Genomic DNA, 17167 nt, shown 5'->3' with positions numbered 1-17167 from the left:
CCTGTTCATTTCCATATTTCATTCACCACGTCTGCATCTTCTCGGATTGCTTCCCCACCTTTAACAGTACCACGTACATTAAATCAAACTTCCATTGATGAAATGAGTAGATTCAATTGAAGACTGCCTAGAACTAAGATGCAGTTTTTGAAACCAGGTCATTCTTAAATCAGCAACCAGCATCACGTGCTTTTCAACACTGATACTATCGCCGTGGAGAGCAGGGTGGGGCAGGGTGTTGTTTAATATTGTAGGTTAACTTATCTGTGGCAAAAGAAGAGTGGGACGGCTCCTGCAAATTCTGGTCCTCCCAATGTGATGCTCAGAGCCTTCCCAGGAGACATTCTTGGAAAGGAGTGGACAGCGTGATACAGAAGGACTTATTATAGCAAGGGCGATGAGGCTGAGATTTTGTACTCACATGAAGTTGTGCAAACTATGCACAAAATAAAAGACTTCTGCAAAGAAATACAGACTTCTCTGGCAACCTGGACCAAATAGTTCCTCAGTGCTGAGACCCCGATGTATTTTGAAATACAAACATGCTTTGTATACAAGGAAGAAATATGCAGGTGCAGGAAAATCACATCCCAGAATTAGTCAAAGATGATTTGTCAAGGCCATTCAAACTGGGAACACACATTCTGGGTTTGTGCCTACAAATTCAACATGGTACATAGTGTCTTCAGACCCCCTCTCAGTATATAACTGGATTTTGTGGGCATGCAGGTGAATGTTCTTGCAAGAGCATATGAGCATGATATTTAGGAACTGAAAGGATTGGAAAGATATGACTGTAGAGGTAATTTGGCCCCGCTGTTTCATTTTTACAGAATTTGAAGCATCTACTGGTTTAATGGACTGTGCATGGAGACCAGAAGTCCAGTGGCCTCTCCTCATCCACTGTTCTCTCCAAACACAGTGTTTGAACCATTGTGGGAGTGGGGTCTGGGAGCCCCAAGATCTGAAGGTCACACATGAACAGGAAACTGGCTTTCACACAATCTAAATACCGAACTATACACTAGAGACACAGTCCTTCACAGCGCTGGGGACTGAAGGTGACAGCCTGAACAGCCTTGCTCTCATGGTGGGTCTCCTAGCCAGGTAACCTGGATCAGAGTCAAAAGTGCTCCGGGGGAGGGTCTGGATGGACTCACAGTCTCCCATCACCCACACAAGAAAGAAGACCATCACTCCCATCCCAGCACGGAGCGCCAGGGTCCTAGCCTAAGCCTGTTCTTGTTGCCTGCCATGCCAATCCCTGTGTATGTATCTAGAGAGGTTAGCACATCCTGGGTACACAGACCACAGCTTCCTCCCTACCCTCGGGGCCTGTGCTAAGAGGTCTGAGCATTGGGGAGATATTGCTTCACTTCTCCTTAGGGTGTCCACATCGGGACCTTGGAGCCATCTTAGCACCCTTCCGGGTCAGAGGGTGCCTTCTGGGTAAGTGGTAAGCCTCCGGACAAGGGGGAGCTTTCTAGAGGGGAGCATCTTATTACAAAACCAGGGCTATGAGACACTTGCATGCACATACCAACATGAAGAGAAACAGGTATAAAATGATCAGTGACCCCCTCCCTAAAGGAGTCCCCTCTCATGCACACACTTTAAACTTGAGGAACCCAGGCTCTCAGCGGCTCCCTTGACAATCAGTTGTCTCCTCTCCAGATTTTCAAGTTCCTGCTGTTGGTGCCTTTTACTTAAGTCAGCATATTTCAAACTTTAAGAAGAAAAAAAAAACCTTAGAAAATAAAAACCACCACCCCACCCAAATGATAAAAATCTCTTGAATTCTCCAAGCCTCACATCTTAGCCTCCTCTTACTCAGCCCTGAGCTAGGACTTGATTCCTCCAAGTTCTGGCGATGGCACGCTTGCCAGTCCCCACCTCAGCAGCCTAATAGGTTTTCCAGATCAGCTCCGGCTCTGTGTCCTGGGACAGCCTCCAGCCAACCCCAGGTCCCATTCATTCTTCTCCGTCCTCTAAGGCCAGTCACATTAGGGGGTGTCCCTCATCTCTGCCTTTGGCCCCACTTCCCCCTTCCAGAGGGAGCAGGCAGTCAACCGTCTTGCAGTCTGACATAAAACCCAGACCCTCACCCGGCCCTCCGGGCTGCACTTTGCAACATGGACCCAGTCGCACGGTGTCGGGTGAGGGTAGGGACTGAGGGGTAGGATTTGGTTGGGCAGTGGCCGGGACCGTGGGCTCAGAGCCTCTCGGTTTGGAAGCGGCTCTGAAGGCACGCAGGACCCTCTTTGCGAGGACGGTGGGAGCCCTGTCCCGGAGCCGGCGCAGCCCGGGCGCAGAGTGCGGGAGCCCGGCGCGGGGAGCGGCGCGCACCGGCCGGCACCCCGGCGGAGAAGCGGCGAGGCCGGCCCGTTAGCCGTAGGGCGCCGGCTACTCCCGAGCGCCGAGAACCCGGCAACAGAAGTACCAAGAGGAAGGGAAACCGGCCCGCGCTGACATGTAAACAGGGCTTCCATCTGGAGGAGCCCGCTCACACAGACCCCCAGACACACTCACTTGTACCCCGATCCGCCTGCAACCAGTCCGCTCACCCGCCCCTGGGCCCACCCGGCAGGGACCCGGGCTGCTGGCAGCTGTCCTCCCGCCCCCGCCGCCTTCGGCTTCGGGGAAGAGGAAGCCAGCGGCCGGGCGGGTGCTGGCGCCCGGGCCGGGGTGTCCCGCTCGCCGGGTGGGAGTGGTAGCCCCGGAGGTCTCCGGCCCCTGGCTGCGATCTGCGCCCCGGTCCCCGGCTTTCACGCCGCCGCCCCCGCCGCAGCCTGGCCGGCAGCGCGGTGGGAGGGGGCCGGGCTCCGCTTTGGGACAAGGGGTGCGGGGGAGATCGCCCTCGGCGGGGAGCCCCCGCCTGCCAGACTCGCCACCCGAACGCGGGAGGAGACGGCGCGAAGCCGGGGCGCGGAAGGAAGGGAGAGTGGCCACGTCTTCCGGGACCCCGGCGCCCCGAGCCCAGCCTGCCCGCCGCCTCGCCGCCACGGAGGGCCCCGCCGCGGCGCGCCCACTGCTCCGTCGCTTACCTTAATAGTCCCGTCCATTTGGCCAAGTCTGCAGCCGAGCCCCCCAATATTCCACACATTGACCCGGTTACAGCCTGACCTCGCAGCCCCTTCGGATTAGCCCGGCGCGGCCTCTCTGGCGCCCTGGGCCCTCCCTGCGTGCCCCCCGCGAGCGCCCTGCCCTCTCTCCCCTGTGCACGTTTGTTGTTGTAGCGGAGCGAAAAAGAGACAGTTAACCGGATGAAACTTTTTTTTCAGCTAATTTTGGGAAGTGACTTCACTTTGCGAATGGGGAGGAAGTCCTATCTCTCTCTCTCTCTCTCTCTCTCTCTCTCTCTCTCTCTCTCTCTCTCTCTCTCTCTCTGTCTCCCGCTCTCCTCTCTCTTCTCTTCTCTCCCCTCTGCTCTCCCTCGTCTTCCCTCCCCCCACCCCACACTCTCTTCCTCCCCTCTGCTGGTCCTGCTTTTCGCATCACACACACTATATAAATATACGCGGAGATGCCCAGATACATTCATGCGCTGCGCACACAGGATACTTGCTCCCGGTAGATAAGAGCGAGCTGGGAACAATGCCGGGGTCCACGCCCGGCGCCCGCGCCCTGATTCCCGCAGTCTGCACGCCCCCCTCCCCACAAAGTCCGACACCAAACGCCTTCGGCCTCCTTCCTTTCCCCGGGGCCGTTGGCCGAAGGTGGCCCTCCTGACTCATTCACTTTCCGTTTCTTCCCACAGATACATTCATTAATGCTTTTCCCAGCCGGAGTCAAACTTTTTTTTGGGGGGGTGGGTGGGATGGGAGAGTTTACTCGGGCTGGGGATAACGTGGAGCCTACAGCCCAGGAAGATCCGGATGCAGACAGAAGCAAACTAACCGCTAGAAAGTGCATCCAATGGGAACTTTTCCACTCGAGCCCTGGGCTGCAGAGTCGGGCAGACTCCCGGAGCGGCTCACCCGGCGACGCGGACTCGGGGCGGTTTCGGACCGACCCCTGCCGTCGGGGGCGTGGACTCCGCTCCCAGCGCGCTGTTAGCGGACGGACGCTATCGGGGGGCGCGCCTCGGCACCCGGCATCTGGGCTACCGGAGAGCTCCCGGCGCCCGCCGAGGGCCGGTTCCCGCGGCATCCCAGGTCTCCTGTCCGAGCCTTCTGGGGTCAGACCCCTCGCGCTGACCCCGACCCGATGGCCCAAGCCCCAGCGCACGGGCCAGAGACGCCAATGCAATGCCACCTTGGGCCCCAAGAAACTTACACTACGGCGAGACGATCCCTCCCGGCTGGCCGGCAGGTCTCCAGAACACTGCATGCAACAACCCTGAACAGACTCAGACCGCTCCCGGGTGAGACCTCCGGGACGGTGCTCCAGACCGTCATCCCCACCCCGCGGTGAGACCATCCTCCCCTCGGCCCGCCTTGTCGGCCCCCGCCCCTCGGAGACCTCCCTGTCCCTCTGCAGTGCCGCCGCCCGCTCCAGTTGGGGCAGCCTTGGGAGTCCCGGGGCTGCGAGGGGACCCCGGGGCGCTCTAGGCGTGACTCCCTTCTCCCCGACCTCCGAAACAGGTTACCTTGTCCACGCTCTCCAGACCACGCTTTGGACTTTCTCACTTTTATTTAAGAGTCCACCAGGGGAAGGAGGGAGAAAAATCCAGAGGAGATCCGAGTCAATTGGAAAGAAAAAAATTTCAAAAGGGTGTCCACAGCGGCAAAAAAGGTGACATTAATTCTTTATTTCTTCAGGAGCAGTTGAGCCCAAGAGCTCGCTGGCCTCCCTCCCTCCCTCCCCCCACCCCCCTCTCGAAATTAGTCTCATCAATTCAGCTCCAATTTTGGGTTCGAACACAGACACGGGTCTGAACGTGACCAGACCTGGAGTGGCGGGTGCAGCCTGCCAGCAATTGAGACTTGGTGTGTGCACGGGGGAGTGGGGTAGGGGGATGGGGTGGGGGTGGGATGCGGGCCGGGCAGGCCCCCCCCCCTTCTGTCTGCTTCTCAATCCAGGGGTCTGCTTGGGGGCTCCCCTGGGACTGCCACATCTGGTTACCGCTAGCGGGGTCAGTCCCCCCCCCCTTTGCCTGGGGCCACCAGTTCTGGAGTTCAATTAAAAGAAATCAGGCTTAACCCTTTCCTCCCCTTGGCCCCCGGCCCTCTCACTCTTCCCTTCAGCATTTCCACATGCTTTCCAGAGAGGAAAGAGGTTAAAGGGAAAGGAAGAATGAATTACATCCTTTCAAACCCCAAATTGTTTCCTTTTCAGCCCAGACTCTGCCGACCTTCAAACAACAACAAGGCTTTCAGGAGAGAGCGGGGAGACCACTTCCCACCCGGACCTGACCAGAAACCAGGCACCCTCAGCCACATTCCCCCTCTTGCAGGCAGAAAGAACTCCGGTCTACACAGGAGGCCCCCTTCCTGGTGCTGGGCAAACACTGAGGCCGTTCATGGCCACCCCACACCAGCCCGCAGCTCTCCTTCTACACACAGTCCCGCTAGTGCTTGAGAAGGGTGCCTCTGTGGCAGACGGTGGCCAGGCTCCTCTTCCCAACTCCTGTTCAGCCTGGCAAATAACAGCCAGTCTTCACTGCTCTGATCAGTAAGTCACCCCAATATCCCTAGCACCCCAACTTCTTTTAGCAGGAGGTGCCTCCTCCCTTGGGAGAACTCAGTGTGGCACTTGATTAAAACGAGGACTGGCCCTCTGGTTTTAGCTGTGGAACTCAATAACACTTTCCGTTTCTGCCTGTAAAACCAAAGCTTTGGTAGTTTCGTAATTTTGAAGGTGGTGGGAAGTGGGAAGAGGCTGGCAGTGGCAGAGCTGTCACCCTTGAGTGACTCACTGGCTGCACTGGTGCCCTGGCTTTTAGTATTTACCAGCTCTTCCATGAGGAGCTCCTGTCCATTCACCAGGTCCTCCACCCAGAAAGACGCAAGTCCCCCCACCCCCAACCATGCACACACCAGCTCTAGGCAGTCCTCCGAGGGACTCTGAGATCCCCTGTGCCCATGCTGACATAGCGGTGGGCAAGTCTGCCCACTTATGTAACTCTGGATTTGATGCCCCACTAGCTTCTGCTGCCTTTTTAAATCCCGAAGGGGGAAAAAGCCCTAACCAAACACAACAGTAAACAAGTCTGCCCCGTTTAATGTGGTTACCACCAGACATCTGGAAAGATGGTTTGATCCTGGCAGGTCACGTTGTTTTCACGAGCAGCCAAAGAGAATATTTCGAATGTTTGCATTAAGACAAATCGATAGAGAGCCTATGGTGAGGCCTGAGGCTGCTAGGGATGAAAACTGGCTTGGAGTTGGGGAGGGGGGAACCCTCCCCCGTCTCTGTCCCCGCCCCTCTCCTGCCCTCTCTCCTCCTCCCCTCCCTTCTCCTGGCCCAGCTAGGGGCTGGCCGCCCCGGCCCACACGCTAGCTCACACCCTCTTTCCTGGCTCACCAGGGGCTGTCTTGCCTCTCCCTTTCCCAGACTGGGCAGGACTGGTGCCCAGGAGCTGGTGCCCGTGACCATCCTGCCCACTCTACCAGCGCCTGCTGGCTTTCAAGTCAGGGGGAGCTGACAGCCAAGAGACCGGGACCAGCATTTAAAACAAAAGCTACCAACTGCGGGCGGTGGGGGTGGGCAACAAAACAGTCCACTACACGTTTTTAAGTCTAAGGTCACTTGTAGAAAGCATGCCCACGGGGGGCGAGTATTCAGGAAAACTTTGGACTTGGAGCATTTTCATTGCAACTGTGGTGGGATGACTGGCCTCGCACTATCCGCACTTGACAATATTTTCAAAGATGCGGAAGTCTTGCTTCCCCGGGGAGGGGTGCGGCGGCGGGGTGAAACGTGTCTTGGCTCGCTCAATGTCAGCCCTTTTGACCCGGTCAAGACTTTCCAGACGCAGCCTCCGGGGCTTCTTCGGTCTTGGGGGGGGGGGGGGGTGGGAGGACGCGACAGCCGGAGCCAGGTCCCTGGGGTGCCTCCGGACCCCGAGACGGCCGGTCACTTGAAACCCCGAAAGATGCCAGGCTTGGCAGAGCGTCTGGGGCGGATCCTTCCTTCTGCGTCCTCCCCCCTCCCGGCCCCTCCTGTCCAGCGGCCGAGGCGGGATTCGAGCTGGCAAGGGGGTGGGGGAGGGGGGCGCGGGGGAAGGGTGGGCGAGCGAGCGCCAAAACTCCAGACTGCACAACTGCAGCTTCAAGTGTCTGGCCCCTCGCTCGAGGCCATAATTAATTTGAGATTTATTTTTATTGGAGAACTCGAGTCTCGTCTGACCTTAGCCAAACAAGGCAGCTCGAGCAGCCCCTGGATGCGCTTGAATGCCGGGGAATATTTCTGCAGGAGGGCTCTGCAGGCGCGCCTGCTTTGAATTTGTTTCTCAGACTTCATCTACTCACAGATTGAAGGAAGATTTAGAGCCTCTGCTCACCCTGCCCGCTCCCCACGCTCGTTCTTGCTTTAGCGCCAAGAGGGTTCAAAACGCTACGTGGGAGGCCGCGGCGGTGGGAGGGCCCGGGAGGAGGAGGGCCTCTGCGCCCCGAGCCCGTGGCGCTCCCGGCCCTGTCCCCAGACCACGCGGCGTCGAGGAGGAAATCCCAAGGGAGTCCGAGGCTGACCAGAGAGCGCAGGCTGACAAGAGGTGGAGACCAGCCAGGTGCCAGGACCCTCACCCGGTGGCGGCGCCTAGATGGGGGCTTTGGGGGGAAGGGAGAATTCAGCGTCTCCAAATCTCCAGCCGCCCTGCCTCCCAGACGTCCCAAACAGCATTCAAGGTACAGACCTGTGTCCTTGAAACGCTGGTTCAGGACCTGCCGGCCAGATGCTGTCCCCGGGCCACGTCTCTGTGAACATTCTAGGGCGACCAGCCTCCTTTCCTCTAGTGGGGGTTGTCTCCCCCAGAATGCAGCGTGGGTTGAACCAGCGGGCTGGCTGGTGGGGGAGCGAGAACAAGGAATCTGGAAGACTCACAAAGAGGGAAAGTGGAGGATCCTGCCAATCTCGAGTGGGGCGGCCAGGGACCTTCAGGGATGTGCTCCTGGCGCTAGGACTGGCAAGTGCATTGCCCAGTGCTGACATCTGGCACGGACGTGGTCAGGATTACTCCACTGGGTCTCCTGCCCCTCCCCATATCTGCAAGTGGAATCTCCTGGTCGAACGTTTCCACTGGGAAACCCAGCCCCTTGGGTTTGTATCTAGCTCCGCACTCACCAGCTCTGTGGCCTTGAACGAGTTCCTTAACCTCTCTGTGCCTCGGTGTCCTCATCTGTACATTGGTGTTATAATAGGAACTACCTCAAAGGGCTGTTGTGAAGATGAAGTGAGGATTTAGAACTTGCCTGCAATCAGCACAACTTTGCCCTTATTATTTGTAACTTGTAAGCTGTGTTACATTACACTCTTAATGCCTCAGTTTCTCATCTGCAAAACTGACTACCTCTTACGGTTGTTATTAATATTAAATGAGTTAGCACAAATACAATGCTCTCTCCCTTTTCACCTTTCCCTTACTCTTTACAGCCTCGTACCCGCCCTACGCGCTCTCCTGCTCGTTCCTCTTCGAGCACTTAGAACCCAGATCGCTGCCCGGTGGGAGTGAGCACCCTTGGTTCCCCAGGGCTGGGCGCCTGGGCCCGCACTGTTTGTCAACAAGCTCCGAGTCGAGTGCCAGAGGCGGAATGGCAGAGGCTTGGCAGCCGCGGACTGTTTGTGCCCCTCTGGCAAATGGTAGGCGTAGGGAGCCGGCGGAACAGACCCAGATTGTCCCTGCCACGAGGACGTTTCGCCGTCATCAATGCACCCCTTTGTGCAACAATACAAACTTTGTGGCTGCTGAAAAAATCCATTTTTTCCCCTTCAAAAGAGCTCCTGCGGTGAGAGGCTCCCCTGGCGGCTACAGCTCTTAGACTGCTGCCCCTCCCCCTCCCCCACCAGTCCCCTCCCCTTGCCTGGCCCGTTTGCTTTCTCTCTGGCTCTTGGTCAGGGTCAGGCTCCTGGGCTCCCTTTTGCCCCTCTGGGTTTGTCATCTCTGAGGTTGTGGATCCTGGGCGGTGGGGGTGGGGGGCAGACTCGGGGGATCCTTGTGGATGGGAGAGAGACGGCCACTCCTCACCCCGGGGCCCTTCGCAGCCCTCGGGGCAGAGCCTGTAATAAGAAATCAGTCAGCTGTGCCTGCGTTCTGGGAACAGTGGGGTGAGGGGGTTTACGGCGTCCTTAGCCTCTGGGGAAAGCTGGACACCGCGAATCCAAGCGCGCTGTAGGCTGGGTATACTCTGCCACCTCCTGGGAGCCAGCCGTCCACCCAAGCGTTCACTGATTACCCATCCATTGATTCACTCCTTTTTCATTCTTTCATCACTGATTGATTAAACACTCTTCCTTGCCAAGCTGGAGAACCCCGCTTCCCCAAAGTGACTATAGAGTCCTTCAGACCTCCGGTGGGGGCCAGAAGATGCTACCTGGGATCAACAAATTTCCCTCGAGAGAAACAGGAGGAGGGTTGGACGCTTAATTGGCGCGCCCCATAGGACCCGAGTGTTCCCACCTCACTGAGGTGCTCGGTGTCCTCCGACGGCCACACTGCCGGGCTTCGCGGACTCAGGAAGGCTAGTGGGGGGTAGGCGGAAGAGCTGGGGGCCTCCCGGGGGCGGAGTTTCGGGAAGGAGTTGGGAGTATGTTTGCTGAGCGGTGGTGGTCCTTCCTCCTCCGCGCAGCGGAAGGCTCTGGGCTGCTACCCTGAGAGCGGGAGGTCGCGCCTGGGCTGCGAGAGGACCTCGCTGCGGTCCCCATCCTGGGCGGGTACGCACCCTCGGCCCCGCCCAGCTGGGGGATTTCATTAAACGTGTAACCCAGATGTCCTGGCCTTGGTTTGTTTACATTCTTAGGAACTGCTATGGAAAAGGGGGGAAAAAAACCTGTCCCCTTCGATATGCTGTCAAATATAGGACTCTTCGCTTTCGAGGGGCTGATGGGGCCAAGGAAGGTGGGCCTGAGGACTGGGGCGTGTCGAACTCGTCGGAGAAGCGCGTCTCGATCACTCACCCGCACCCAAACGCACACACGCGCACGCTCCGGTGCACGCGGACCCCTGACTCAGGGAACCTGCTGTGCGCCAGCGGCGTGGACGCGCAGCCGGCTGGGACTGGACGCTGGCCTGCGTGGGTCCTGGAGCTGGCGTCTCGGCTTCTCCAGCCTTCACCAGGCTCGTCCACGTCCATTCTCCCAAACCAAAGGGGCCAAGAGCCTTGGTCCTCAACCAGGGATCCCCCAAGGGTCTGCGCCCCGCTCAGTTTGTCCAGCCAGTGCCCCTGGCTCCAGACGCACCTGCTGAGAGCGCGGCCCGCTCCCCCGACCTCTTTCCCCGGGGTAAGGCGGAAGGGACCCTAGGTCGGGGAGGGGGTGGGAGAGGCTGAGGGTCATTACCTGTTTAAAGACGCTGTCTTGTCTTACCTTGACGTAAGACGACGTGTCAGGGACTGTCTGAAACATCCTGGGTTGGCGAGAAAAGGTCGGGAAGGCCCAGGAACCAACCTGGGTGGGAGAAACCTCAGTCACTCGCGAGTGGAGGAAGGATGAGGCTGTGTCGGGTGGTGAGGCAGAAGTGCAAAGGGAGAGGAAGGCGAGTTGAGAGGCGCCCACCCACCTGGACCCCTGCCCTTCCTGCACTTCTCTCCCCCAGGGTTCAGGCTAAAGGATAGTGGGGAGAGCCAGCTCACACCGTTGGATCTCTTTCCTACAATCCTGTAACCTACAGGTAATCGGAGACACGCGTCTCCCCCAGGGCCTGGGTAGTTTCATACCTGGGGACACCAGGGCCACCCTGGCCAGACATGGCCAGGATAGATAGAGGTAGGTCTCCTCACCCACACAGCCCAAGGGCCCAAGGAACAGATATTTACGGAGTTGCCTATGCTGGGGCCCTCTGGGCACAGACCCTCTGCCTAAGTTCCTCACCACCACTAGGACTCCACCAGCGTCCAGCTGCCTCCCTCTTCCCTGCTGGGGGACCGCTTTGAAAGGACACCTGGCTCAAGTTTCAGGAGGTCTACACAGGCCCCTTCTCCAGAGCACCCCCCACCCACTTCTGGAAGAAAACAGGTTTTCCCCCGAAGAGACAAAGACAATGAATGAGGCAGCCTCATTTTTAATGGCAGGGAGGCGAGGTCTGAGGTTTGACTATTTAGGCTGGAAGGCACAGAAACTGCCCTAGGATGCCAGGTGCCTCTGCGAGAGTCTCTCCCTGCCTCGCCAAGTCTGGCGACTGTCTCTCTCCTCTTCCTTTACTTCTTCCCTTAGACCATCTCTAACGTGGCAGGGCGCAGCTTCTACGGCAGCCAATGTGTTTCTGATAAAACACTTTTCTCTCCACTAACAAATTCCAGCTTTTTGGCTCCTGGAGCCACAACAGACACACGAGTTCAGGGACCAGGTATGTTTCTCCGTTTCTCCAGTCTCCTAGATTCTCGATCACTGTTCTCCCCTGGCGCCCTTGCTCCAGAGTCCCCCCCCCCGCCCCAGCCACCCTTTTTTTTTTTTTTTTTGAGACTTGGAGTGAAATTTGCAAGAAGAGTAAGCAGGAGGAAAAATCAAAAGAGCAGGAGAGAAAGCCTGGGAGAGAACGAGAGAAAGAAAGAGCCCCAGAAAGCCTTGCTTTTCCTGGCTGCAAACTAGAGCAGGCAGCTGGACTGAGAGAAGCGACCCTGCATCGTCCCAGAGACCCCACAGGAACGTGAACACCCACCTCAGACACCCTTTTCTGCGCCACCAGCAGGAGCTGGACTCTGGCAACTCCACGATGTTCGAGCTCTTGGTGCAGATCCTCTGTGCCCAGATTCCCGATCCTTGACAGAGCGGAGTTGAACCTGCTGGCTGCCCAGAGTCAAAGTTTGCCTTTCTTTCCAGCGTATCCAGACACACAGCCTCAGCCCCTGCACACCCTAGGGCTTTGGGAGCCACTCAAGTCTGTGCCTCCTGCAGCTTCCCTCTCCGCTGCCTCCCTCCAGCTCCATCCGTCCGTCCCACTCCCTCTTCCTCTCTCTTTTCCCGTCTTTTAATTTGATTTCCGTTTTCTTATCAATATTTCAACTGCTGTCTGATGAATTGTTTTAATAGACAGCCACCCATCTGCCCTCCACTGCTTTTCCAGAAACCTCTCCACGTTACTAGGAAATGTCAAGGATCACTAGAAACCACCATAAATGCAAAGGCACACGGCCCTGTCAGGCCAGGAGGAGTCATGGAAACCAGGGCCTTCTTTAAGCTGAATATATAGTTTCAAACAGTTGCAATGCAAATAATTATTTACACTTAATACGCGTGACGTCTACTTTGATTTCTCAAGCCCTTAGATTTTTCCTCCTTTAAGATTACTCCTTTATCTTATTTGGTCCTCCCCAGATGTATACCTCCTTCTCACTCACGTTTTCTAGGCAGCGTCTATAAGAGCAAAGTGGATTGCAAGTGTCAGAGAACCAGTGATATTAAGGGGTGTTCATTTAAAAATGCACACACATTTTTTGGGGGAGGGAAGGTAATTAGGCTTATTTATTTTTTAACGGAGGTACTGGGGATCGAACCCAGGCCCTCATGCATGCTAAGTGTGTACTCAGCCACTGAGCTATTACCCTCCCTCACCTAGAAATGCACACACATTTAAAAGCATTCTTGCTAAGGAGCTGTTTCTGGGTCTGCCAATTTGTGTCTTCTGGCAATTTGGAGCGTTGCTCATTTCTTAGACTTGGCCTTGAATGGGGCTCAGCTTCTGACCAGAACAGCTGAACTTGGCTGGGGTGGGGTTGGGTGCTGGGGAGAGGGGAGCAGAGCTGACAGGCAAGAGTGGAGAGTGTGGTGGTTTGTAAGGACAAAACTGACAGCTCTGTGCACCTCTGAGAATGAGCCTCACTTTCTCAAACTTTTTCCTCCTCTTTCTCGGGCCCCCAGATCTCTGACTGCTCTGGTTCTGGACACCAGGAAAATTTGTTTAGTACCTGCTCCCTCTTCTCCACTTCCCCCCTTCCCCCCACTGGCTCTGGAAATTTCTGACCAGAAGGCAATGGCTGGGATTCCATTTCTGGAGAAAGCACACTTATCGCCCAGATCTCCCCACGTGGGGGGTATGAGGACTGGCGGCCGGGTTATTCATTATTTCCTTCTCAACAATATCCCGATTTTTCTCTCCGTCCCTCCCCCAAAGCTCAACATATTGAAACATTTTGCCGCTTAATAAGAGCAGCCCGGAGAGCGGGAAGGTGAAAGGCCAGCCTGGGACCGTGACTGGGGCTGCGGGGCTCGGCGCTGACGGCCAGGCGCCCCCGCCCAGCGCATTCCTGACCAGTGCTTAGGAAAACAAGACAGGCCTCGGGGAGGGGCAGGGGCTGGAGGTCCAGCCACGGCCCCGCGCTCCTGTTCCTGGGATTCTTACAGAGAATGCCTTCCCTCCCCAAGGGAATAAACACACAGCCATGAATAAAACAAGGTGCTCCTACATCAGATAATAAATAGTCCTCCACGGATGTCAGGCATTTTAAAGACAAATTTCTTTTAGGAAAGCTAGAGATTTGAAAATTAACTCTTCAGCTGTATTAGGGGAGACGAAAACTAAACAAATTGTCCAGTTAATACCTCACCGTCCAGATTGTTTCCACTCTCTGCCTTCCTTTCTTCTCTTCTTCCCTCCCTGCCACTCTCGCTCCTTCTTTCTTCCTTTTCTTGAAGGTGGTTCCTAAGAGATCACTTGAGAGCCTTTCTCTAGATTCTTTCTTCGCTCTGTTTTCCAAGTTGTTATTGCTTCCTTCTTTGTAGACACATCTGTCTGAGGTTTGCTCCTGTCCTTAGATTGCAGGCTCCCTGGAGGCAGGAGCTGGGTTTGTTTGGCTGCCCAGTGTCCACACTGAAACTGAGAAGCAGAGAAGCGGAACAATTATTTAGCAAAAGCCCTCCTTTCTGACCAATAACTAAAGAAGGGAATACACAAGAAAAAAACGACACCATCACATTGTTATTAAGGAAGAACTGCCAGGACAGTTTCGCCCGAGTGAGGCAGATTGATTCATTTTCTGACTTGCAGGGGTACATGAGATCAGTGCTGGTGCGTTGGCTTCATTTTTACAGAAATGGTTTAACCAGGGAGCAGGTGATCATCCCTCTTCCCAAGCACCCTGGGGGTGGTCAGCAGGTGGAGGTGTTTTGTCTCCAAGTTCCTCAGGGTTGTGTGTGTGCGTGTGTGCGCGCGCACGCACAAGCGGATGGGCATGCTCAACCACGTGTCCTATTTCCTATTCTTCTGGTAATCTTAAAAGACAGAATGGGTGTTCACTCCAAGGATCATGCCAATGATAAACGCATGGTGGTCTGGGGGAAAAGAGCTGAGCTGAGAATAAAGGAAGAATAATCTGGATTCCCTTTCTGATAGGGTTTTGGAGCTGCAGACAGATCCCAGAGACCCAGAAGCCAGCCTAGTTTGTGTATGTTTTGGGGATGGGGAGGGTAATGGATGCTCATGGGGGGAATGCCTGCTGCCCTAAGCATCCAGTCTGGGACCAGGGGTAGGGTGGGAGTGGGGCCCAGCCTATCTTATCCTCCAGGAGGATATGACTGAGTCCCTTTGTCACCTGGAGCCTTCAATTTGCCAGAAGAAAATTGCTGAAATTGGTAATAGTTGCCCTAAGAAGGCGCAAAAGAGAGGAGGCTGGGGGAAGGAGTAGGAAGACTCGTGAAAGCCAGCTTACCCCTCAGCTGTTTCCAAAGGGAGAAGGGGTGGGGCTTTTCTTGCTCCAGGTACCCAGTTGCTTCCTTGGGCTGAAGAGTTGCAAATCCAGAGTCTGAGTAGCAAGTGATCAGGAGATCAAAATCCAAGAAAGGCACCCAGCGGGGGAGCAGGGGGCGTGTCTGCATCCTCGCCCACGCCGGGCCACCCCTGAGTCTATGATTCTAAGCAAGACACTTAAGACCAGCTTCTTCATTCGGCAAATGAGAGGACTACAGTCCGATCATCATGCGATACCTTCCAACCAGAGCGTGCTATCAATAATCTATGAGAGTATTTAACCTGGGAAAGGATGTGAGTCAAAAGCAAATTCACAGTCTAGGGCTAGAGACTTTGGTTGCCAACAGTCTTGGTTCTGTTCCTGATGACCAGTGTTAGGAGCTGAGTGGTGCCCCCCTAACGTTCTCCTGGGAAAGCCCTGGCTACCACTCAGAATGCGAATGGATTTGGAGACAGGGCCTTGAAAGCAGTGAATGAGATAAAATGGATGGGCCCTGATCCAAAGGGACTGGTGTCTTTACAAGCGGAGGAGCCCAGAAGACAGACCACGTGAGGACACAGTGCAGGCCAAGGAGGGAGACCTCAGGAGAAACCAAACCTGCCAACACCTTGATCTTGGATGTCTAGTGTCCAGAACTGTGAGAAAATAGGTTGTTGACGTTGGTATTTTATTAGGGCAGCCCTAGCAGACGACAGCAACTGGGGAAGAGTCTTTTGCCATAATTTGGTTTCTGCAAGCGAGTAAAAGGGAATTGACTGTTGACTCAATGCTTCTATAACCTCCTGTGAGGATCAGTATCTATTTATTGTGCATCCAGAATGTTTTCGGCCACATGTGGTCTTAAGTAGAAAGCAGTATTCCTGTCTTTGGGGTTCCCTCTGCCCCACATAAAAGTCCAAAACCTTGCTGAGTTTCAGTGTCCACTGTGGATTTTCTGTTGCTTTCACTCGTAATTTTGGGGAAGGAAGGAAGGAGGGAAGGAAGGAAGGAAGGAAGTTGCTTCCTGCTCTTCCAACAAGCAATTTCAGATTTTAAAGCATAGCCAGCAAGGTGTCAGTCTCCTTATCTCTCATTATCTGTGTCCTTTTGTGGCCTTTGACAGGCTGCAAACCTAGATTGACCTCCTGGAAATTACAAGGAGAGAGATGGGGCAGGAACTGTGCTCCGGGAGATAAGTCCAGGAAATAGAGGCAGTGAGCAGAACAGAATCCAGGAGAAGTCAGACAGAGGCTCTTTGGATTCCATGATGCGTGGGACCTGGTCAGTCCTTTGATTCCATCACATACCAACACGCACGCACATGCGCACACACACAAACAGAAACACAAACACACAGAGGAACATTTATACATATCATCCACGTGTCAAAGAGGATCTGAGGATGGTAGCGTGAGATGCAAAATAGGGAACATTCAGAGCCAGGATGGAGAGTTGCCCGGGGCAAGAAATGGACCATGCAGACAGGTGTAAGAGAAGAGGCCTCCCCCAGCTAACAGATTCACCCCTCCCTCCACCTGTAAATCAAAAGTATATACAGTTTCCCAGGGTGGGGGCTGAAGAGGTGAGGTCCCTGGAGAGTGAATGGGACGACGAATTCAGGCAAAGAGGAGCTCTTAAGACCCGAGATATTTATATACTTTAGATCCATTCTTCCAACTCCCTGAGCAAGTTTCTCTCCCCCTTAAGTTATCTCTTCATGGATGTTAATTAACTATTTTTATTTTATTAAGTAATCCTGTGTATATTTTTAGACTTCTAAGGAGTGTATTACTAGTCTCATCTATGGTTATCTCCGTCCCTGTTCCTGTTTAAAAACTACAGTACAATTTTGTCATAAATCCAGTATGATCCCTGACAGGTACTTTTTTTTCTGATTGAATGAAAGAACTTTTTCCTTCCTTCCTTCCTTCATTCCTCTGCCAAGGCTGGGAGGATGGGTCATAAAAAGGACCTGAGTGATACCACTTTGCTATCTCTGAGAAGGCAAAGTTTGCAAAGACTGTGTTAACTTTGCTATGTCTGGCCTTCCTCAATCCTAAAAAAGAGGAAAGAGACTGGAACTCCAAGCAAGTGTCAAGTTCAGGACATCTTGTGGAAGAAGTTGCCATCAGAGTTTGAAGGGAGATGAACCAGGAATGAAAGGATGCAAAACCGAGTTGCAGAGAGTGGGACAGCTGGCCCCTCCACATTGTGATTTTGATGGAGAAGATAATGGTACTTGGTGAAAACAAAGCAACCACCTTTTGGGACGCTGCTGAGAAAAATGCCGCGGAAATAAAAGTGGACTCCCTCCGGCTGCGGAGGACAGGAACAGTGTGGGCCAGAGCATAGATGCCGTAGCCTTTGCCCCTTCCTTCCTTGATGACCCCAATTAAAAAAGAAGAGAAGAC

The 17167-nt window shown here is 54.8% G+C and overlaps 1 protein-coding gene and 2 long non-coding RNA genes across 4 annotated transcripts in view; 1 reads left to right on the top strand and 2 right to left on the bottom strand.

The window, feature by feature from the left end:
- Positions 1-4300, bottom strand: part of FLI1 (Fli-1 proto-oncogene, ETS transcription factor) — a 109812-nt gene extending 105512 nt beyond the window's left edge. The window contains exon 1 of one of the 2 annotated variants that reach the window (XM_031443389.2): positions 4276-4300. Coding sequence is in view for 1 of the 2 variants with exons in the window: in XM_031443390.2 (XP_031299250.1) it covers positions 3045-3062 (18 nt within the window). In the remaining variant the exon portion in view is untranslated. Of the gene's footprint in view, positions 1-3044; positions 3367-4275 lie in introns of those variants that run through there. The other variant, XM_031443390.2, reaches the window with a different exon arrangement.
- Positions 4271-7136, top strand: LOC116150166 (uncharacterized). Its single transcript, XR_004133824.2, has 3 exons — positions 4271-4409; positions 4584-4734; positions 5278-7136. It is a non-coding gene; the product is annotated as an uncharacterized LOC116150166 (long non-coding RNA).
- Positions 7137-7157: 21 nt separating this feature from the next.
- Positions 7158-12047, bottom strand: LOC135319914 (uncharacterized). Its single transcript, XR_010378979.1, has 4 exons — positions 11753-12047; positions 10462-10542; positions 7796-9156; positions 7158-7709 (listed from the first exon to the last, which is right to left on the bottom strand). It is a non-coding gene; the product is annotated as an uncharacterized LOC135319914 (long non-coding RNA).
- Positions 12048-17167: the final 5120 nt, after the last annotated feature.

Source organism: Camelus dromedarius, chromosome 34 (assembly GCF_036321535.1).
Source record: "Camelus dromedarius isolate mCamDro1 chromosome 34, mCamDro1.pat, whole genome shotgun sequence".
In the NCBI taxonomy this organism is placed as follows: domain Eukaryota; kingdom Metazoa; phylum Chordata; class Mammalia; order Artiodactyla; family Camelidae; genus Camelus; species Camelus dromedarius.
Note: the sequence above shows the minus strand (reverse complement) of the source record. Positions and strands in the feature narration are given on the sequence as shown.